We start from the raw sequence: 24131 nt of genomic DNA, 5'->3' as shown, positions 1-24131 counted from the left end.
CAGGGTTTCCTAATCATTCGCTACGGATATTTATTTTGGGGCAAGAAAAAACTAGCTGGAATAATATATTTTAGCTTTTAAATGGTTGCCAGCAATATTTGAGGACAATAAAAAAACAAAACATTTTTGTGTGTTGTGTTTCGTGTGGGGAGGGGGCAGTTGCTCCAACAATAGTATAGAGAGGAAAATTAAACTATCCGGAAAAGGATTTTTTTTTCAAAAAACAAAACTCATCAATCGCTGCAACCTAGTGAAGGTTGAACGGCCCATAGTAAGCGAAAGTTTAAGTGTGTTTAAAAAATAGTCTTGTGAGGAAAAATAGCTATTTTCTAAGGGGTTCGATGGTAACTGTTATTTCGATTGGATTCGAAATAACAGGATTTTTTTTTCGGGAGGTATTATAAAGCAATTTTTTTTGGGGGGGGGGGGAGCGCAATTTTTTTTTAAAGAACGCATCAAAAATTTGTTTTATTTTCATTTATTTTTTCTTTATAGATGATTGTTACTTTGATAACAAATCTGCATGAATTCTGAAAAAAGCCTGAAAGCACTTGAAAATGGCGTCGATCTAAAATGAAAAATAACCCATTGAAATTGCCATTGTCAAAAACCCCACATAGAAAACTTAAAACGCCCCACCTTGAACAACAAGACAAACCATGTTTTTCTCTTTTTTCGTATGGTAATCGTGTGGTAACTTTTGGCTTGCTACTGATTTCTTTTTCGAATATTTCCAGAAGCTTGGTATTGCATTATTTGCTACTAAGCAATTCAAAAACACATGACTTACTCTTATTCTCCAGTCACACTCTACAGGGTCTTCTCTGAGAGAGGAACGCATACTCCTTGAGCTGGTTCCTGGTATACCTTTGAGCATTGCCATTCGAAGTGGATATGGTAAAGATCCCAAGAATCTATAAGTAAAAATTTTACAGAAAGAAAATGAAACGAAAAAGAAAAGAAATTTATTAGTTAAAAACTTAAGATAAGCGAAATACTCACCCGAATAACTATAAATTACATGACATATTATTCATATAACAATTAATTATAAATCATATGAAATAGAGCCTAGAAGGAACTAGTCTGTCTTATCCTTCAACTAGTATTGATATTTTTGTAATTATTTACAACAAATTCTTAACTATTTCAGTCAGGGCATTTACAGTTTTGCCTTACGAAGTCATAGGATAGCTGGCCCCCAAACCCCCATTGCACTTCCTGTCTGAAGGGCCACAAAACAGAAATCAGTACTGCCGTTTTGGACCTTAAGACCGTAATACATAAATAAATACATACGGAGTCACTCAGAAGAAAACCGACGGTTTGGGGACCGTCTGCCAACAAACTTCTTGTGGAACACCATCAAAATAATGGACCAAAGCAAATCAACGTAGCTCATGGCAAACCTATTCGAGTGGATGGCGAACTAGTATTAATTATGTGTCCACCGGGAGGAGAGTTTGAGCCCTGATGTAGCAAATCCTTTGAATTGGGATGAGAGTCAATGGTGTGAGTCTGTAGAGTGAGCCACCGTTTAACAAGACATCCTAGACCTTACTAAAACCAGGTTGAATGACTAAGGTAAAAACCCCGAATAGTTAACTAAAAACGGCTGATGCATGTAATTTTGTAGTTCTGGCTCTAGGGACAGTATCGAATGTCTGTGTGTCAGATTAACGTTCAGTGAGATCTTCAGCGTTATTGGGGAATCCTGTCTCTAATCGAATAGCATTTATTAATAATCCGACCGCATGGGAGTCTTTTCAAGGTCACTGTGATTGGTGCATACATAGCTACACGTGACTCCCCTCACCACCTGAAAAATCGTTCTTATGATGAATCACGGCAGCCCTTAACAAATGTCCTAGCCTGGACCAGTCTGCGACCAGGGGAGGTTCAAATTCTAGGCTAGGATTCCATTCTGTCCCAGTAGAACATGTAAACATCGGACCACACGGATGTGGTGAACGATTTGTGAATGGTAAAAAATTGCTTCAGTTTGTAACACAGAACAAACTGTCCCTGTTGAACGGTTATTTCCAACACAAAAATGAGCATACGTTCTCGTCAGGATCAAGTGATGGCTGCATACTTGCAGAGCTCAATTATCTAATGATGAAAAAATTGGGATCCTCGGTCGTTCACTGCAGGGCGTACAGAGGGGCCTATATTAGCTAAAAAAAATGGGGTTCAGAAACTGTCTGACAGGAAAAAAAATACACCCCAGGGATAAATGAAACAAAGAAGCTGGAAATCCCAGGAATTTAGCCTGAGTTCGATCTCAACCTCAGAAACAGGTTCTCACTGTCCACCAAGATCGAAAAGACGACGTAGATGGTGCAGTGTAGAAGATTTTGGCGAAAAATCAAGAAGTGAAACAAGAAGCAGCACCAAAGCCACTCAAAAAACGGGCAAAAACCACAAGAAGTGGCAAAGGATATATACAATTCAGGTACTCACAGCCGAATCGAAAGTTCAAACAACTTAGTGAAAAAGCTTACAGACTAGCTTGAAGGGACAAGAGCAGTGTTGCCAACAGCGGTACAATTGTACCATTTTGGTACATTTCACCTCTAAAGGTACATTCTGGTACAATCAAAAATTTCCTGGTACATTTTACAAAATGTGGTACAATATCATGAAAAGAGAAATCACCAATGCAACAGCACAAACACAAAAAAGAGACAGAAGGAGAAAAGGAAGACTGTTTTCCTAAATTAGTGATTAATATAGACCAGCACTTGAATGAGGCCTTAACCCTACTCATCCATACAATCACATAGGTCAAACAGCATAGCCATACACAATCAACCATAAAGAATAATCCATGGACAGGCAGTCATGTCGTCAATAAGTATAAGTCGTCATTTACCAAACAATAGAAAAAATAATAAAGACAAATAATTCAGAGGCAACAACCCAACACAAGGGCTCATCAGGAGAATACACTGGCCTATATAGGGTTTCGCCACTTTAAATTCTCTACCCAGCCAAGTGTTGTGGCTACCACAGAATATCCATGGCATCCCCGTGTCAGGTATCACCCCCAAAATACATGCCTATGAAAGAAAAAAAAACAGCAAATGTAAAACAACCAAGTAACACCAAAACAAGCTTATCCTGTTAATATATCCCTCTTTTTAGCAACAATAGGTAAACTAAATATAATAAATTTTACCAAATCACAAATATTAACACATTGCAAAAAACCTGAATATCGTTTCAGCATCGTTTAATAATACAGGGTATTAAACTTAATTAAAATTAATAGCAAAGAATACAAATGCTCAAACTTAGAAATTCATTGCATCTACTGAAAATTTTTTTCTAATATGAGCAAATGATTTTATCGAAATAATTTTTCGAAATGATTTTATTAATACTTAATTTGTTGTTGATTTGTTTTTATTGGAGTTAATGTTGCTTTTTAGTTATATATATTTTAAACTATTTTCAATGTGCTTATTCGTTTTTTTTATTGTAGACATTTATTTATAATTATACAAATAAATACGTAGTATTTAGTATTAGTAGAGTAAGAAATAAAATATATTCTAACTTAAAAAATAGTAACACTAAATCATTATTTTATAATGCGAAGATTAAACAAGCAATTGCTAATCTAAAGAATGAATTTGTAATTGTGCCAGTGGATAAAGCTAATAATAATTTTGCCATAATTTGTCAGAAGCTGTATTGTGATATCTTAAAAAGGGAGTTATGCACAACTAATGTTTATGAAAAGGTAAATATAGAGGATGAGAATTTAATTGAAAAGACTGAAGAAATACTTTTTAAAAATTTTAATATTAAAATAAATGACAATGATAAAAAGTTCCCTTTCCTATATTGGACTGTAAAATTTCATAAGAATCCCCCTAAACCACGGTTTATTGCTGGAGCAGCTAAATGTCCAACCCGCATTGCTGCTACTGACCTCTCTTTAATTTTAAAGGAAATTGTAAATAAACTTAAAACCTATTGTTCTGGTATTAAAAAATTTTCGAATTTTAATCCATATTGGAGTGTTAATAATTCACTGCAGGTGATAGATTCTTTAACAATGGTTTCAGCTAAAAGAATTGAGTCTTTCGATTTTGCGACAATGTATACTAATTTATCACTTAATTTAGTGTTTGATAATTTAAAAACTGTTATAAAGAAATCTTTCCTCTTATCTAGTAAAAGGTTCTTAAAAATAGACAGTTATAATAAAAAAGCTATATGGACAAACTGCTTTAATACTACAGTTAACTTGAGATGTTACAGCTTGGATATGATTTTTGAGTTATTGGAATTTGTTTTATACAATACTTATATAAGATTTGGGGGTGATTTGTACAATCAAATTATGGGAATTCCCATGGGGGGGAATGCCAGCCCATTTATAGCTGACTTGTTTTTAAGTCAACTAGAATATAAATATATGATGGATAAGAATAATCCAAATAATTTAAAACATGCTTTGTCAAATAATAAAAGATATTTAGATGATATTTTGGTCTTAAATTGTAAGGATTTCATTGATATTTCTAAAAATATATATCCATCAGAGCTTATTCTTGAGCTGGTCATGGCGCTGGTCATCAGGTTTTTTGCAATGTGTTAATATTTGTGATTTGGTAAAATTTATAATATTTAGTTTACCTATTGTTGCTAAAGGGAGGGATATATTAACAGGATAAGCTTGTTTTGGTTTTACTTGGTTGTTTTACATTTGCTGTTTTTTTTTTTCATAGGCATGTATTTTGGGGGTGATACCTGACGCGGGGATGCCATGGATATTCTGTGGTAGCCACAACACTGTGCTGGGTAGAGAATTTAGAGTGGCGAAACCCTATATAGGCCAGTGTATTCTCCTGATTAGCCCTTATGTTGGGTGTTGCCTATGAATTATTTGTCTATATTATTTTTTCTATTGTTCGGTAAATGACGACTTATACTTATTGACGACATGACTGCCTGTCCATGGATTATTCTTTATGGTTGATTGTGTGTGGCTATGCTGTTTGACCTATGTGATTGTATGGATGAGTAGGGTTAAGGCCTCATTCAAGTGCTGGTCTATATTAATCACCAATTTAGGAAAACAGTCTTCCTTTTCTCCTTCTGTCTCTTTTTTTTTTTTTTTTTTTTTTTTTTTTTTTTTTTTTTTTTTTTTTTTTTTTTGTGTGTTTGTACTGTAGCATTGGTGATTTCTCTTTTCATGATATATATTTAAAATTATTCAATAATTGTCGGTGATGCGAACTGTTTTGTAAAAAAAAAAAAGATTAAGAGTTTCATGTTTTACAATTTCAAAAATATCCGCTTAAAATGACTAATAATAATCTAAGCTGGTAGTTTCGAGAGGATATTGGGAAAAAATTCTTATGTATAATATAAAGATCTCGTCCTGGACCATTTGTGGCTCAAAAATGGTACAATAAGATTTGACTGGGCGTCAGGACGCAGTGAGCAGAGGGAATTGTAGTTTTTATTTGTTTTTTCTTCCAGAGTTTTAAGTTTTCCTTTACACATTTATTTAGGTGCCTGTTTTTGGCCTCTTGCGGTCATAATATAGCGTTAAGCAGCACAGCCATCTGTAGGGTAAGTACAAAATAGGTGAGGAGATAAAATAGGTATTTGGAGGAGTGACACCAAAATGGTCTCTGCAGGAGAAAGGAGGTCTCCCAAATATCTTTGAAAGAAGATATCTGATACTTCGTTCTCTTTATTCTGAGAAGGAAAATGTAATTTTCCGATCGTCCACGTTTTGTGCGTAGCGCAAAAAAAAATTTTCGTCTTGCCCGTAGCACGACACGCAAAAAAATAGATATGGTACAATTTTTTAATCAGTGGTACAATTTTGGAGCGTTTTGCGGTACTTTTTCTTCCGAAGCGTTGGCAACACTGGACAAGAGCAGATACTGGGCTAGAGTTTCAAGCAAACTGAAAAAGCTGCCATAAAAACGTAATTTTGGAAGAAAGCTCACAGAGTTGCTTGTAGAAACAAGAACAGATACTGGGCGAGAGTTACAACTGAACTGAGGAAGCTACCAAAAGAAATGTCACCAATAAACAATAGTACATCCTTAAAGATCCTAAGAAAATCTAATTTATTAAATCTAATAACTGAAAATATAAGAGAAAGATGGATGGTACTATAGCAGCCACCAACCAATAAACAATGAGTAAGTGAGAACACTTCCAAAACCACTCAAATAGACCTAGACCTAACCTAACCTGTCTTTTCCGCGAGGTACCTCATTTTGCAGCAAACCTGAACCATCCTGAACGAAAAATAAATGCCTCGATGATATATCCCCTCCCGCGCTTGAAGAAGTAATGAAAGTGGTAGAATGTCAGTAGAGCTATAAAGTGTCAGGTGAAAATGGATTTCCGCCAGAGCTCTATGAAACAAGTCCATCCTTTTACGAAAACTTACGGACTTCCTTAAGAAGATCTCGAGGAGCAAGTACGTGACCCAACATTAGAGGGATAATTATTTCAATGTCCAAGAAAGGCAATAGGAGCGAATAAAGAAAAACATTGTGTCAAATCTCTCATAGCCTTAAACAAATTCAACATGATTGTCACAAACAGATTTAGAGCCAAAAGAGAGCTTAGAATCTATTCATAGCGATCTAACCTCTATAATATTTTCGATTTCATAGGAGCGTTCGACACAGTGCTTCTTCTGCTACAGGACATCATGCTAGATCACAGAGTCCCACCGAATCTGCTGAGCATTATGAAGGTCTACTATGAGAATACGCTTAGCGATATCCGCGTATATGGGGAGCTCACAGAACTCCTTAAAATCACTTTTGGCGTGCAGCAACGCAGTCAGGTTTCTTCAGCCCTCTTCAACTACAAAATTAACAGGATCTTCAATAATTCCATAAGATCAGAAAAACAAATCAAAATAACCAGCGGTAAGAAAGTAGGGGATCTTGAATACCCAGACTATGGCACAAATAACTTGTACATTTATTTATGCATTCTTCTCGGAAGTCTACCGGGAAATTTGAAAAAAAAACTTATATATATATGCTTTATGCTAAGTCTGGCAATATTGATATTTCAAAAAATATAATTTTTGCAGCACACCTTAACTAACCTGTAAAAAAAAAAAAAACAACAACAACTGCATGTTACCAAAATAGATAAATAATTTAGCATTGGAATGGTTGGAACATATGTGTTATACCAGATTGTCATTGTAATTAACCTTTGGGTCATCCTAACCAGTTCATCCCTTTAGTTCATCATTTTATTAAGAACATTAATTGTTTCCTATACAATTATAATTATATAATTTCAAGTTTTTTTTATAATTTCGCATAATACCGGAATTCACTAATCAATACCGATCAATTTATTTAAAATTTGAGTTAATTAGCCCTTAAGTAGTTTGTAAATGATGCAAAAAACGAAAGGCAGTGTCTTTGGAAGATTATATTCGGTCAACTTGTCCTCAGGGCAGCTTAGGACTCAAAGCCCCCGGGAGGATTACGAATAATTGGAATAGAAAAGCAATCATTTTGAGTAATCCAGTCCCTCTCCCCAGAGATATTGTCTAGGATACCCAGAGCCTACTTTCTGCGAATTTTGGTTTTAGGTGCTTATGATGCATCATATTTTACAGATTAATATCGTTTTAGCGTATTTATTATTACATGATATTTACTAAAAATTGACAAAAGCGGAAAAATAAAAATAAACTAGAACAGAAACAAAATGAAGAAATTAGAACTGACATCAGGTATCCGAATTCTGAAAAACATGCCTAAGAAAATTTTCTATTCAAAATGAAGTCCTTTATCTCTTTATTTTTGCACAGCCAATCAGGTTAGCAAAAAAGAGAAGGACAGCAAAAATTTGTTCAGTTTTGGCAATAGTGCTTTCCATAAACATGGACATCTTCAATTCTATCTCACCAATTTGTCCTGTTGCCTCGTTCTCCATTGAAAACTCACCTCCCTTGTTCGACTCCTACCGAAATCTCCGTTGTCACTCCAACAAAAATTTTCTCACAAAGATAGAGAAGAAGTTTTTTTTTTCCTGTATTACTGGAATTCTCAATAATTGAATTTTTTTTTTTAGTTTTTCCCTCTTCCACTTTTTTCGCAGCTATTTATTGTATAAATTTCAATTCGTTAACTTTTGGACATGCTCCTTTCGTACGCTATATTTTTATTATTTGTGCTAAGTTTTTGTACCGAACATTTTGCACACTTGACATTATTCATTTTTAATTAGTCCTTATTTTTTTCGGTTAATTTTGCTCCTCTTGCTTTTCTCGGTGTATGAGGCTACTTAAATTATATTTTATTCTTTTGGGGAAAAATGTTAACTACATCTTTCTTGCATAACAATTAAAAAAAAAAAAAAATTCTAAACATTTACCTTTTAAAGTTGTCACTCCTGGACTCTCCGTCTGAATCACCTCTATTAAATCTGCCTTGTTCTTTATAGCCCTGATCAATTGTAGCCCAAGAACGAGAGCTGGACTTTACCCCTAGCTTTAGACGTCGCAACTCATCCGAGTTCAATCCAAGATTGCTATGAGGCCTTATAATCGCCGTTCCTTTATCCATCGACACGACTCGGGCATTAGTAGTTGTTGGTGGGTTAGTTACAATATGCTGAGCCTGAGTACGAATTTCATTTGAGGTTGACTGAACTTCTAGAATACGCTTTGCGAAAGAGGATCCTAGGTTTTCAGACAGTTGATCAGTGGCTGGCGATGAGTTTGGAGTTTGGTTGATCGAAGGAGATTTCACTTTGTTTCGCACAATAGACTTAGTTTCAATTTGACTCTTTCTGCTCCCCCCTAGAAAATTAAATAAGGACTGTAAAACTGATGGTAGGGGTGAATCAAAAGGCTTTCGCTCCCATGGAGCCTCTGAAACCTCGATGGGGGTAATTTTCTCTTCTTTTGATTGCGCAACAGACTCTGCTAATCTATTCACTGATGCTACCTGGTCTAATATTTTTTCCTTTTCTATTTTGCTTAAACTAACTGCAGGCATAGGAAAATCAGAATTTCTAACTATGCTTGGTATAATTCTATCCTCGCCTTCTTCTACAGAAACTTGGCTTGAATCACCAGAGTCATCATCTGAGATGACCTCCAAGACCTTATTTATAGTTTCTAGTGATTCACTATTATGACTTGTTTCTCTTGTATCGTCATTAATTATATCTTGCTCACCTAGATAAATTACTTGCTCATTATTAGCAAACTTTTCTTCAATATCAAAATCTAATGCGTCACGTCGGACGTTTTGAACGTCCCCAGAGCCTTCAAAGTCAATCTTCTGCAAAATTGATTCCGTAGCTTCGAAACTATCAAATTCGGTTGTGAGAATATTCTCGTCGAAACGGCTTGGCTTAACAAAATTCAATGGATTATCAAAAATAAATTCATAGTCACTGGGAATTTCAGCCCCAATATTTGGTTCGGTCTGGCAATCAACTGGTGAAAAGGGCAGATCTTCCGTTAGCTCAACCATCTGCTCATCTAAAGGCTGAGTGACAAGCTCTGGCGGAGCATCATAATCATTTTGAAATATCTCTGTACCATTATTACCAATAATTTCACTCAGTTCTTCATCTATAATTAATGTATCATTAATCGACGGTATCCCTATCACTTGCTCTGTCACATCTTCGAAAGATGGCGTGCTTTCTACTTCTGTCACCTTTTGGTTTTCATTTTCGATATCAATTCTCTCACTGATTAAGTCTATAGTTTCTTCTTTAGCTACAGCGGTTGTGCTTCTGGTTGTTGTTACAGAGATAAAAGGGACAATAGAGGTTTCTGTATGCACCCTCACATCCAAAGAATCAGCTGGCTCTAAGGGATGTCTATCTTTTATTACAACTCCAATACGTTTATCTGTATCATTTTTATCAGTTTTTTCATGTTTAAAATATGGCTTGTCACTAGATGGCAAATCCTCAAAAATCTCTAAGCTTGAAGGATTAGTAACAGTCATCATTTCTTCTGTAACTGTAATTACATCATGGACACCTGTCGTGTCTTGTAAATGTCCATCAAACGTAGTGTTTTTTGATGTCTCAAGCAAATTAAAAGATTGATTATGCGGGACATTGCCTTCAGTCTGAGTGTTATTAAATTCTTTCTGATTTGCTGTAGTGATCAGATCCACGACTTTTTCAACCTGAGACTTGTGATAATTGCTGTCAGATATTTTTATACTGGATTGAACATCTGTTTTGTTAATTATGTCAGAAATACCTGGAGCTAGTTCAATTTCATCTTCCTTTATCAGCTCTGATTTATTTTTAATAGCGGCATCAAATTCTAAATCTTCGTAAAAAGGAATATTTGAGGGGGTGCTCACTTCCAACTCATACTCATCCATTTGTTTTTCAAATTCACTTTCAATGTTTACTACACTTTCAGCTTTTAATGATGTATTGCTGGCCGTGAGTTTTACAATGGATGACTGAGTCTTATTGGAGCCATCCAAAATTTTCACACCACCAATCACTTCAACCACGGATGACTTAGTTACAAGATTACTAGCTGAAATAAGTCCTTCTGTCGGAGTTGTTACACCACTATCAATCTCAGACACTGTATAAAATGCCGTTGTTGGCTCAGTGCTTGATTCTGAGATAGTATCAAGGATAAGTGGAAATTCCGGTTCTGTTTTAGGTTTATCTTCAAGCAGTGTAGTTTGGTCAACAACTGGCTCACTAGTGCTATCTTGCACTGCAGCTGCTTCGGTGGTTTGTTGATCGGCAGTGACTATCACTGATTCAGCGGTCTGTTCTTCAACTGCAGCAGCAGCCTCTGTCGATCCTAAAGCAGTTTGCTTATCTAGAATTGTAGCTGCTAATGTGGTTTGTACTTCAACAGCAACCACTGTCCCTGATTCAGTGGTTTGCTCTTCAACTGCAGCAGAAACCTCTGTCAATCCTAAAGTGGCTTGCTTATCTGAAATTGTAGCTGCTAATGTGGTTTGCTCTTCAACTGCCACAGCAGCCACAATTTGAATATTAGGAAGTTGTGCCTTATGCTGATTGTTTAACTGGTCAGTGTCAGAAGATGCTGAATTCTCTTCAACTGCATGAATGTGTATGAGGCTTGGAGCTGATATTTTCAAAGTCAACGGTGGCAACTTCGTGGTCGGAGGCATTTCCCCTAAAAAAATAATACTGCGCTTTTAATCTAATTTACTTTGATGTAAGAATAAAAACGTAGAAAAAAAAAACTGAAGATGAATTTACGACGGTGAAAACCAGAAAATAATCGCAATTTTCTGTCTGAGACCTCAGCTTAGCTCTCAGTGCAAATTCCTTTTAAGTATTGCAATGATTCCTCTATATGATCCTTTATATACTAGGATAATAAATATATGGTTTTCAGTGGCTGAACTTTTTCCTCGTTTATTTGTTCTCGTATTTTATTTTCTTACGCCATATTTAGTAAGTGTTTAGTAAGTATGTTTAGTAAGAAAATAGTAATGGGGTTGGATTTCGTGTTTATTGAAGTTTTTATACATGTGTAAAACAAATATAAGGAAGACAAGTTCGTTTCTGGAGAATTTTGCTATGCAAACTTCGGCACCATTCTATAGCCTTTCTGGAAATATGAGCGCTGCATAGCATAGCGCTGCAGCCCAAAGTCATATCAAAACAAGAGAAATTATGAATCTAATCTCAGGCCCTTTAAATGGATTTATCTAGACAATTTCTTGGTTTAAAGAAATATTATAACTAATATTATTATGGGCAGATTCACAAAACTTATTTGAGACTAAGAACACAGGGGCCTGTTGCCCCAACGCCCCCAAAATAAATTTGACATTAACAAGTGTTAGGTTTCTGTGTTAGCTCAGTGGACTGATACTCTCCCTGTATTACGGGGCTTTCCCCCTCCAACTCCTCCCAATGTCAACAGATCTGGTCGGGATTTGAAATAAGAGCTCTGAGACATGAGTTCCTTCTAAATATCAAATTTCATTAAGATCCGGTCACCCGTTCTTAAGTTAAAAATACCTCAATTTTTCTAATTCTTCCATATTAACACCCCCCCCCCAGCTCCTCCAAAGAGCTTCCAATTATGTCAATGACATATCTAGAACTTGTGCTTATTCTTCCATCAAGTTTCATCCCGATCTCTCCACTCTAAGCGTTTTCCAAGATTTATGTTTCCCCCCTCCAGCCCCTATGTCCCCAGATCCGATTCGAGTTGAAAATGGAGCATTTGAGACATAAAATCCTTCTATATATCAAGTTTCATTAAGATCTGATCACCTATTTGTAAGATAAAGATACCCCAATTTTCACTTTTTCCAAGAATTCTGGTTTCACCCTCCAACTCCCCCCAATGTCACAGGATCTGGTCGGAATTTAAAATAAGAGCTCTAAAGCAACAGATCCTTTTAAATATCAAATTTCATTAAGATCCGGTCACCCGTTCGTACGTTACAAATACCTCATTTTTTCTAATTTTTCCGAATTATTCTCCTCCTCCCAACTCAACCAAAGAGAGCAGATCCAGTCCGGTTATGTCAGTCACGTATCTTGGACTTGTTTTTATTCTTCCCACCCAGTTTCTTCCTGATCTCTCCGCTTTAAGTATTTTCCAAGATTTCCGGTTCCCCACCCCCACTTGCCCCTCCCATTGACGCTGGATCCAGTCGAGATTTAAAATAAGACATCTGAGTTACGAGGTCCTTCTAAATATGAAGTTTCATTAAGATCTGATCACTCCTTCGTAACTTAAAAATACGTCATTTTTTTCTATTTTTTCAGAATTAACCCCCCCCTCCCAACTCCCACAGATAGAGTGGATACGTTCCGATTATATCAATCACGTATCTAGGACTCCTGCTTATTTTTCCCACCAAGTTTCATCCCTATCCCTCCACTCTAAGCGTTTTCCAGGATTTAAGATTCCCCCCCACCAACTACCCCCAATGTCACCAGATCCGGTCGTGATTTAAAATAAAAGCTCTGAGACACGATATCCTTCTAAATATCAAATTTCATTGAGATCCGATCATCCGTTCATCAGTTAAAAATACCTCATTTTTTCTAATTTTTCGGAATTAACCCTCCCACCCCCAACTACCCCAAAGAGAGTGGATCCGTTCCGGTTAGGTCAATCACGTATCTAGGACTTGTGCTTATTTTTCCCACCAAGTTTTATCCCGATCCCTCCACTCTAAGCGTTTTCCGAGATTTTAGGTACCCCCCCCCCAGCGCCACCAGATCCGGTCGGGATTTAAAATAAGAGTTCTGAGACACGATATCCTTCTAATCATCAAATTTCATTAAGATCTGACCTCCCATTCGTAAGTTAAAAATACATCATTTTTTCTCATTTTTCCGATTTAACCGTCGCCGCCCCCACTCTCCCCCAGATCATCGAATCGGGGAAACAACAATTTCTAATTTAATTATATATATATATATATATATATATATATATATATATATATATATATATATATATATATATATATATATATATATATATATATATATATATATATATATATATATATTACATAGGTGGCTAGGTTAGATTAGCTATTTCATATAATGCGTTCTGGGCAGTCTGCTATCCATATTTCTTTATTGTAGTTTCCATAATTTTGTTAGTAAAGTATTATATTTTCACCACATTTTCGTATATTCCATTATGACTAACCCAACTTCACATCTTGAGTGTGTTTGGGATAATACACAAGTACCAAACTTTCAACATTATGCGTTACTACAGCAGCGTGGGATTTTTTTTTTTAAATTTATTCCCTTTCACAAATACGCGTAGAAACCGTTAAGACTTTATTTTGCATAAAAAGGTAATTACTGTGATCATGCGATTATACCCGGCCGTTTCTTGGTTCTGATTGCAACAAATAATAAACAGTTAAGGATGTCCCGAAACCACAAACCACACAAAATCTTGCTTTTTTGGATACTTGAATTTAAAAAGAAGCAAATTATAGGTTATTTACCTGGTAAGGAAACAGTTTCAACTTCACTCGTTGTTGACACTTTCGCTTCGTCACTTCCTATAATTTCAATTTGTTTTCGAATGGTGGTGTTTTCTCGAATCTAAAAATAAGCATTTATATATTCATATTATTATATTTCGTATATTATTATAGGATTTATACATAGTATACTATCAATCAAGAACGCATTCAGTTTTTTCTCGGGAGGGGGAAGATTTACAAAAACAAACTTTCAAACGCACATCAAAAATTTGTTTATTTATTTTTGTTACGTGCTTATGAGTCAGACAAACATTTCAAGAGGGGAAGGGCTTGAAACTACCTACCCATCTTTTGGATACAGCCTTGTTATCAATATATAGTAAATTAGTTTATTATATATCAATATAATCGGTATATTATCTACAGGTGCAAGCAGGATATTTTTTAGAGAAGGGGAGGGGATATTTTTTTTCAGAAAATGAAAAGTATGAAGAAAGCAAAAATCAGGCATGCATGCGAGGGAAATCCCCTGCCCCCTTCAAATGCTAAACTTAGAACATTTTCGAACATGTTAACACATTAAAAGAATAACACCATAATATAAACATTAACATAATTAATAGCATGATAACATAAAATAAATAATAACAACATACGTTTTCTTATTTTCTACTTTTCTTAAATGTCATGGTTTATTTTCTGACAATTCCCCCCCAGTAGTATAATCATAAGGGCTCGAACGACATCTCTATCCCTTCAAATCCCGATCCAGACACTTTTTTTAAACTTCTTCACGACGCAGATACATGTTACGTCATAGGGAATGTTTTCTAAATGATGCTGGTGCTTGTCATCTAAGGATTTCTTTGATTATTTAAAACAAACCTGCAGGGATTCTTTTTTCCAGGATTTCTCTGGTTGTTGCGTAATAGCCTTCGTTTGTTACATAATAAAGTCTTTTGAAAAACCTTCAGGGCTCCTTTACCCCCCCCCAGGATTTTCTAGAATGTTATATAATAGGGTTTGGGGTACTACGTAAGAATCCACTAGTCAAGCAGGGATTTTTTTAAAGACATATTTCTTCAAGAGGTTTTATTAAGATATTTTTTTACAAGAGGGTTTTTCAAGACGTTTACAGGCATTTCAAGATGTTTTTCAACCTTTTTTCTTCAAGGCCCTTCAAAACATTTCAAGATATTCCCAAAAACATTTTTCTTAAAGACTTTTTCAAGAAGTTTTTTAAGATGTTTTTCTTCAAGGCGTTTCAAGACGCTTTTTAAAGACATTTCACTTCAAGATCTTTATCAAGACGTTTCAAGATATTTCAAGCCGTTTTCTAAGACATATTTCTTCAAGGCGTTTTTCAAGACGTTTTAAGACATTTAAAGACGTTTTCAAGACCTTTTTATTCAAGACATTTTTCAAGACTTTTCAAGACATTTTTCTTCCAGAATTTATTAAGACATTTCAAGACCTCTTTAGAACATTTTTTTTCAAGGCATTTTTCCTCGTGATTTTTTAGTTCTTACGCAATAAGGGAATGTTTACTTAAATTAAGGATGGCGCATTCACACGTGACATGCTAGACTTCAAGGGCCTCGTGGGGAAATCCCGCTTGTTACTGAAGAGGGCACACACATGGGTGTTACGTAATGACGGTGCAAGTTTGGGATGTGACGCAATCTTACACGTGGGTATTACATAATGATAACAACATGAGTGTTATGTAATGACAGGGGCACGGATAGGTGCTACGTAATAACAGCGCACACGGGGGATGTGACGCAATGATGGTACAAAAATCGGTGTAACATAATACTTTAAGAGATTTCATTTTCTTTTTTTTCTTTTCAATGTGTTTTTTTCCTTTCCAAGTGTTTCTCTCAGGGAACCTTTATATTCTAATGATTTCTGTCCCCGTTAGGATTCGAAAGGGCTTTCCATTCAATGGAATTTTGCCCTAGACAGTTTGACTAGCAATCTATTTCTAATATTACATTTCAGGAAATAGATTCTATGAAATAACCTATTGCAACCAAAGTCCCCGTATGTTTGCAATAATTGAGATGCAAAGGGAAAAATCGATTACTAGAGTTTGGTTATATTTGAAATACATCTGCCTGTTAAATAATACTTTTAGAGTCATCAGATAATATTGCTGATTGCTGTTAGCGTTATTTTGTAGTAATGGAGTCAATTACACCATTGGAAGTTGGATTTGCTATCAGGGGTGAAATAAAGAGGAGGGGGGCTACAAGATACTTAAATTGTATGAACGATTACCTATCAAAGTTTTATCCTAAAACAATAAATATAAATGACACAGACTTTTGTATATACAATTATATTAATAAAAAAAATACAAAGCATTATTAAAACACAGAAAAAGCACTTAAATTCAGCAAACGAAAAAACAAAACGTGAAAAAAACATGACACAGGATAATAAACATGCAAAAAGAACCATGAACTAAAGAAAGATGAGGGTCCTAACAACCAATTCCAGGGGGAAGGTTGATATTAGAGGTAAATTAAGCCCTATCAAGAACTATTTCTGAAAGTTTTTAATGAAAATACCGCGTTTCTTTAAACCAAGACTATGCATATTCAAACCACCTTGACAATATGTGGCTAGCCCATGCTCTAGCAAGCAATTCCAGAGGGGGAGGGTTGCTATTAGAGATAAATCTAAGTAATATTCAGAGGTGTTTATGAGAGGTCATAATGGAAATCCATGATTTCTTTTAAGTGAGTGTTATACTTCGGTCCCCCACCGCCGAAAAATTCATTTAAGACCTCCACCTTAACTTTAAGCTGTAGAACATGTTAGTTCAAGCAATCCACGTCACTGTGGCGGCTGGCCTTCGACAACCCTATGATACGGATTATCATTCTTAAGAGATTTCAAGACATTCCTTGATAAAAATTATGCTTTGAGTCCATTGATTCGTGTTTTCGTAACCTTTCATTATGCTCCCAAAACACTTCACTCCACCACGGCATTACGCCGCAGCCCCCCCCCGTAGTATCCGTCATTACCCCTAGGACATTTTCAATCTTTTCCCACAAAATAAAGTTATAAATCTAAAATTGAACAACGTTTTTATTTGAATAGCGGTACCTAGCATTTCATTGTTAGAATGTGATAGTCTAAGGCAATCCACACCACTTAGAATTTAAAAACGAGCCTTTTCACTATTTCCAATGGTTTTACAAAAATTGGTCGCATTGTAAAACCATGGTAAAACCCCCTTTGGCACTTTTTGTGTAAAATTTAGTTGCTTATGCATTATGCCGCCAACAATCAAGTTTAAGTGGTGTAAAACTGGAGAACAAACCGGTTTTATCGGTCTGTATTAAGAAACAATTAGCTTACACTCAGTGAAAAACAACTTGGCGGGTGACAGAGCACATTGGAATTATATAATGTGGGCTAAATATTTGCACATTAGGGGGTGGGGAAGATTACGTTGGGTTAGATTACGTCTTTCCCCCCTAATGTGCAAATACATAGCCCAAATTTGTTTCTAAATATTATATTTTCAGCATGTTTTGGTATTTTTTTTATTAGGGTTAACCTAACTTCACTTCTTGAGTGTTGGCGGCATAATACATAAGTACCAAAATTTATTTTGCCTTGGGACGACCCAGTTTAACCCAAATGCATATGTGATTTTAACTTTTTGCTACTTTTTTATACTTTTTGCTACTTTTTTGATTACTTTTTTAAGCCTGCATTTAAACTTGAAATTTTTATTTTATGCAACAGAATGATTGTAAGTTCCACAGATCATCTCTCAAATTTTCAAAGATTGAAGAAAACAAACAAAAAACAAAAACATTTACTATGGAAATTTTATGATACCAATTATTTTGCAAATGATAATACACGAAAAATATTAATTAATACCACTTACCATGCAAATTTTAAGTCCGAGTCATCTCTCCTTATGAAACAAAATATTATTTGAAACTTGTTATACGAATTTTAGCTGCAAATAGTAAATAAAAATACTGACAATTAAACATGGATAATAAACGAAAAATATTACTTAATAACAATTACTATGCAAATTTTAAGTTCGAGTCATTTCTCCTTCTGAAACAAAATATCATTTGAAACTTGTTATATGAATTTACCTGCAAATAATAAATAAAAATGCTGTAAATTAAACATGGACTGTCCAGACGTCAAATTCGGTAAGCCCACTTTTTATTTTTTCTAAATTCAAGGTTCATAATACTTGGCTGACGTTAATTCTTCACCGGTAATGGTAAATCCGTAATAAATGAAAATAAAAATGCCTCTCAAATATAAGTTTTCTAAACCGCAAATTGGCTAAGACAAAAGGTGTTCACACATAAACCTAACCTTTGTAATTGGGGAGGAACGTCTTCAAATTTTTTTGGAGATGCATGCATAAAACCTATTTTTGCCCCTCATTTTGACGATATTTTTCTTTTTTCAAACATTCTATAAATTTTAAGGGTACTTAAGCGTTTTAGCGACCACACCAAAGAAGTGAAGCTAGGTTAATCCTAATGAAGTATACCGAAATATGATGAGAATATAATATTTTAGTAACAAAATTATGGAAACTACAACAGAGAATTAGTGAAAGCAGGCCTAATATATTAAATACCTAACCACCTCTATATATTCAATATTTAATTAAAATATACCTGCATAGTTACCCTTTATCTCGCTCAGGCTATGCTGATTATCTCAGAGTGGACACAGAAAACCCGTTTAATTATAGTTGAAGAACGAAGTGTGGTCGCTATAACACGGAAGTACCATTTTAAGTTGAGGGAAGGGAGTAGCTCCATTTTTCCTAGCTAAAGAAGAAAAGAAATTACCTCGGTTGTTGTTTCGATCCTCGCCAAAGTCGAACTCTTGGATTCCACTATGGTTTCGCCTACCTCCTCTTTTGTGACCCAAAAATTGAGGCTTCGTTTTTCGCCTTTGGGGATGTATATGTCATTTGGCATTGGGCCGCATTGCCTAGCATAACCTGAAAACAACATGCTTAGCTTATATTTGTTTTCATTTCTTTAGGTTCTTTACTATTCCAAAGCGAAATTTTTTCATATTTTTTGCTTGTGACATTTCAAAGCGGAAATAATTTTTATGCATTAAAGTGTCATTCTTTCGTATGCTGCCACCCTCCTAAAGCGGGGGATGAAACTGTGAGTGCAAGCTTTAAAAGCACAAAATTTGAAAATGGCTGTTTCTATGTTCATTAAACAAAATTAAAATCAATGTTAACCATATAAACAAAATCAGATTAAAAAGCGTTTTCACAACAATATCAAGCCTAGTAGAGTTCATTCATTCATTTATTAGTATTAAACAATTTAACAAAAGGGGTGTTCACTTTCAAAAACCCCATACACTGGGTAGCGCAATGCCAAGCATGGCGGAAGCGTGCCAAGCGTGGCGAAAACCGCGTCGAATCAAGGCAGAAATATGCAGTAAACGCGGCGTTCTGAAATATACACCAGCTGGGGGAAATTGGTTGCCCCCTTACAAAATTCAGTAGAGCTAAACCACAGGGCTGGAGTCAAAGTTTGAGTGACCTGAACATTTAAATTTTGTGCTTTAATAAATGAGAAAACAGGAAGGATATTTAAGAAAAAAAGATGCATTAACGCGCTAAAAATTCGGTTTCTGATGAGACGATGAGTAATGATGATGAAGGATGAGTTATTGACATAAAGTAAGAATTTTGTGATAACTGATTGGTAATAACTTGGTAATGAAGTAATAATAAAGTAGTAATTAATAGAAAAATTAATTTATCAAATTTATAGTCAACAATGCAGCTCTGTAATAACTATATCTAAACAATTTTTTTTTTTCAATTCAGGTTTCAAAGTCGATTAATCACAGCTTGATTACATCACAGCAAAGTCCAAACCTCAAAATGTCCTAAGAATAATGTTACTAAAACTAGAAGTGACAGATATTATCCTTTTCTGATTCGCCATAGAAGGATAGCCGTAAATACTAAGTAAGCACAAAAAGCTACCCCCTCCCACTAATGCCTGGGTATAGCCCTTTGCTATTCACGAAAGTTTGTGAATTTTGTAGGTTTACATTAATTTTAGACTTATTTTCATCGACATCTCGTTCAAAATGCCACACAATGCCAACTGGCGATAGTGCCAGCTGCAAAACAAGAATTAGCACACATATTTGTGTAGCCGAAACCCATGACTAGGTATTAGGGGAAGGGGCTACAATACAGTTAAACTAGAAACGACTCTAAAAACCCAATAAATAGAAACATTCTGAATGTTCTGAAGTGAGAACTTTGTATTATGGTGTTTAGCTCATAATTAGCCTGGCACCAACATGTTTTCACAGGGAGTACTCCCCCCCTACTAACATGCTTAGAGCACTACCCCAATCCTGAAGTGATGGCCCTGCTTGGTCTTGCGTTGATAATTTTAAAGGGTAGCTTAATTCTGGCTTTCTTTATTCATACCTGAAAATGTTATGAAATCTACAAAAAAACCAGATCAGACATTCGTACAAAAACAAGAAAAAGTATTGTGTGAATACAATATGAAGTTGTTAGATTAAACAGCCTATGCAAAAAACGACAGCACGTATTTGGTTTTAGATTAAAAACTGGGAAAATGACGTCCAAGGCAAATTTGCAAAGATTGGGCAAAAGGCTAGAAAAACGTGGCACCGTAGGAGACGAGCTCTTCTAAAGGAAGCGTCTCAAAATAAAAGAAGTTCCATTCGGTTTCTTATTTTATGTGACTAAAAAATATCATGGCCACTTTGGTACTCTAGTATTATTCAGAACACACTCGAGAAGTGAAGTTAGGTTAATGCTAATGAAATGTACCAAAATATGATGAAAATATACTGCTTTATTTTATGTGATAATATAATTTGGGTTATATGTTTGAACATTGGAGGGTGTTGGGGTACAGTACCCAAGCCTAATCTACCCTAATTTAACCTAACCTAAGCTTACCCCCACCCACATGTAACGAGCAAATATATAGCCAAAATTACCTCATTGAAGTAACTCTAATAGATTCTTTTCCCTATGTGGATTGCTTGCGACAATTGTAGTTATTAATATTGTTGGTGGTTTTAATTGTTTTTAGTTTAGTGTTGTTTTTTTTATCTTTGTTTCTCTTGTGCAGAGGACGCCTAGTTTGCATACAGGCGAAATATCCGCGTTGTTTTAGTCTTTCATCTTTTCTCTCTACTGGCCGCAGTCTCGTTTGTTATCTTTTCATTGAGTTTTACCTCTCTTTGTTGTTTTTTGACATGGCTGGCCAGTTCAGCTTAAGATCTTTCACTGTTGGAACAGCGACAGATATACTGACAAGAAGCATAAAAGCAAAATAAGTAATAAATAAAATAATTAATTTTATAATAACTAAATAAGTAATAAATAAATAAATAAGTAATAAGCATAAAATACGACATCTTCTCGTCCTAATTCTATTATATTAAGATATTTGCTTCTGAAGGGCCCTCTCCTACGGTGTTACGATAAAATCTCACTTTTTGAAGTGTATAGACTCAAAGACGGAGGTAGGGGTACCGGAAAATGTATTACGGTTCATATAATTGACTTAGGTAGACGGAGGTAGACGGAGACGGAGTAGGTAGGGGTACCGCAAAATGTATTACGGTTCATATAATTGACTTACCAATAAAGTGAACATACCACTCGATGCCTTTTTTATGCTCTATACGAATATAATATACTTCTATAGCAAATATACATTTAAGCACTTTTTAAGCTCTTAAAAATGACCAAAATATGGGGTATAAAAAAGGCTTAAAACATTGGTTTCAAAATTTGAACATGCCACTCGATGCCTTTTTTTTATGTTCTTGGTAAAATTCTAGTTAATTGACTTCTTGCTATCTCAGAAAAGGTTTAGGTTAGGCAAATGAAACTTTCAGGGATGAATCTATAGACTAAAGTATGTCCCAGCAAGGTATTTTGAAGCAACTACCTCCATTCCTTCTCCCTCTAGAGGGCCCTGACCTTTGATGACCTTTAAAAATATGTGTGTTATAAAAGTGAAACCTTGCAAAATAGATCTTCTGCTTGAATGAAGTACAACAAAAATTTTTCAGCTTCATAACTTTGCTCAATTCCATTTTATAAGGTTTTAAATATATTCAAATACATTTCCTAAATTTTGAAAAAAAACATTGATATGGCTCAAAATTCTACTCAAATAACAGGAATTGCATTTTCAGAACTAAAGACAGAGATAAGGCATCTAGTAACTGAAAATTAAGGTAAAATGTTGTTTTGTCAAAATTTCAATAGGTATAGACCTGTCACATAGACAAATTTCAGGGCCCTCTAGAGGGAGAAGGAGTGGAGGTGCGTACTTTAAAATACCTTACCGGGATATAATTTAGCCTGTAGACCCATCCCTGAAAGTTTCATTTTCTTAACCTAAACCCTTTCCGAGATAGCAAGAAGTCAATTAACTAGAATTTTACCATGTTCTTTACTAATATAATAATCGCTTCTATAGCAAATTCAGATTTATGCACTTTTTGAGCTCTAAAAAATGACAAATTTTGAATTAAAGTACGAGATATCGATCGTTTCCGACTAAATAATACTACATTTTCTCAGCGCCGTTCGTTTTCGAATAAATAATAGACTACTACGTTTTCTCAGTGCCAACATTATTTATAGTTAGGCTAGGTTAGGTCAAAAAGTGCTCAAATTTCAATTTGCAATAAAAGCAATTATTATATATGTAAACAGCATAAAAATAGGCATCGAGTGGTATGTTCACTTTATTGGCAAGTCAATTATATGAACCGTAATACATTTTCCGGTACCCCTACCTAATCCGTCTCCGTCTACCTCCGTCTACCTAAGTCAATTATATGAACCGTGAAACATTTTCCGATGTACCTTCGGACCAGGTCTCACAAGATTGACCTGTGGCCACTCGCAAGATTGACCTTCTCGACCTGTGGCTACTTCTTATTTAAACAGTCAGGTAAAATTTCTTCTTTTTTATTACTACCGCTCCCTCCAGTAAAAAACGACAACAAACAAATCACGTCTTCCAAGGGGAAATGGGGAGGTAGGTTCTTCAAAAACATTTTCCCGGGGTATCATTGAGGCCTCGATGGGCTGTTTGGAAGTGTTCCTGGAAGTTTCATTTACATAACCCACCCCCTATCCAAGGTAGACAAAAGGCACCCATCTAGATTTTTACCCCATTTCGTTCCCCAATAGACCTTCATGCAATATAGCCGAAACATTTCATAAGAAAAAGTGGGATAATTGTAGTTTCTAATAAAAGGTATTTTAGGGATATAATGAATACGGGAATAACTTTGGCTGCATTGTTTTTCTGTAAAAAATACTACCTTTCCCAGAAAAGTGTAATATATCTAATATTACGTAAATGTTACAGGGGTAACTTGAGAAAAAGATGGATGGTCCCGAAGAGTACTTTTATCTCAGGCTTTAAGCCCAATGTTGCAGAATATGCCGGTTCTAGCAATAAACCTAATAGGGATTCTACGGTGCAAAATTATGAAAAACAGTTTTCCAAGAATTCTACCAGGGGAGGGAAGGGAGTATCATCCCCCCTTTAAGATAGAAATTCAAAAACTGCAATATTTATAACAGTTCAAAATCGACAGTGAACAGATATAAAATTTTTAACAGAATATTTCGAACACATTTGCAGTGTTCATCATCAGCAGTAAAACAAAAAGACATCAATAAAAATATTGTCATTTTTAGGTCCCCCTTAGAAAAACTCCACTAGGAGAGTATCTAACCCATCCTCCTCTTAATGGGGGGTGGTCAGATAAAAATTTAAAAAGTACAGTCTTTTCGCTGGTAAAAAAAACTTGCCCTCTTTTGAAAAATTGGCCTTGTAAAATATTAGGAATAAATCAAAAGCATACCTTTTAAAATGAGAAAGCCAAGGAATATCGCGATTTTCAACATTGTCTAAATCTCCTCGTGTCAAGTCAATAACCTTAAATCATTATATCTTTAAAACAAGTAATACAATTTTTCTAGACTCGAGCGTCTAAGCAAAATCTCGACACTAAACTTTAAAAACTTGGTCCTGAAGCTGTTTCTATTGAAGAAGCTCCTACCCGGGGGCAGGCCATTCTGTC

General features: G+C 35.2%; 1 protein-coding gene and 1 long non-coding RNA gene across 2 annotated transcripts in view; one reads left to right on the top strand and one right to left on the bottom strand.

Moving 5' to 3' along the window:
* The window catches only part of LOC136035233 (uncharacterized), a 48173-nt gene that overhangs the window by 4329 nt on the left and 19713 nt on the right, over positions 1-24131 (top strand). The window lies entirely within an intron of this gene.
* Positions 611-24131, bottom strand: LOC136035230 (uncharacterized). Its single transcript, XM_065716853.1, has 5 exons — positions 23913-24131; positions 18833-18987; positions 13992-14091; positions 8395-11164; positions 611-914 (listed from the first exon to the last, which is right to left on the bottom strand). Exons 1-5 carry the CDS (start codon positions 23953-23955, stop codon positions 626-628), a joined length of 3357 nt encoding a protein of 1118 aa, XP_065572925.1. The 5' UTR covers positions 23956-24131; the 3' UTR covers positions 611-625.

This window comes from Artemia franciscana, chromosome 14 (genome assembly GCF_032884065.1).
Source record: "Artemia franciscana chromosome 14, ASM3288406v1, whole genome shotgun sequence".
Lineage (NCBI taxonomy): Eukaryota > Metazoa > Arthropoda > Branchiopoda > Anostraca > Artemiidae > Artemia > Artemia franciscana.
Note: the sequence above shows the minus strand (reverse complement) of the source record. Positions and strands in the feature narration are given on the sequence as shown.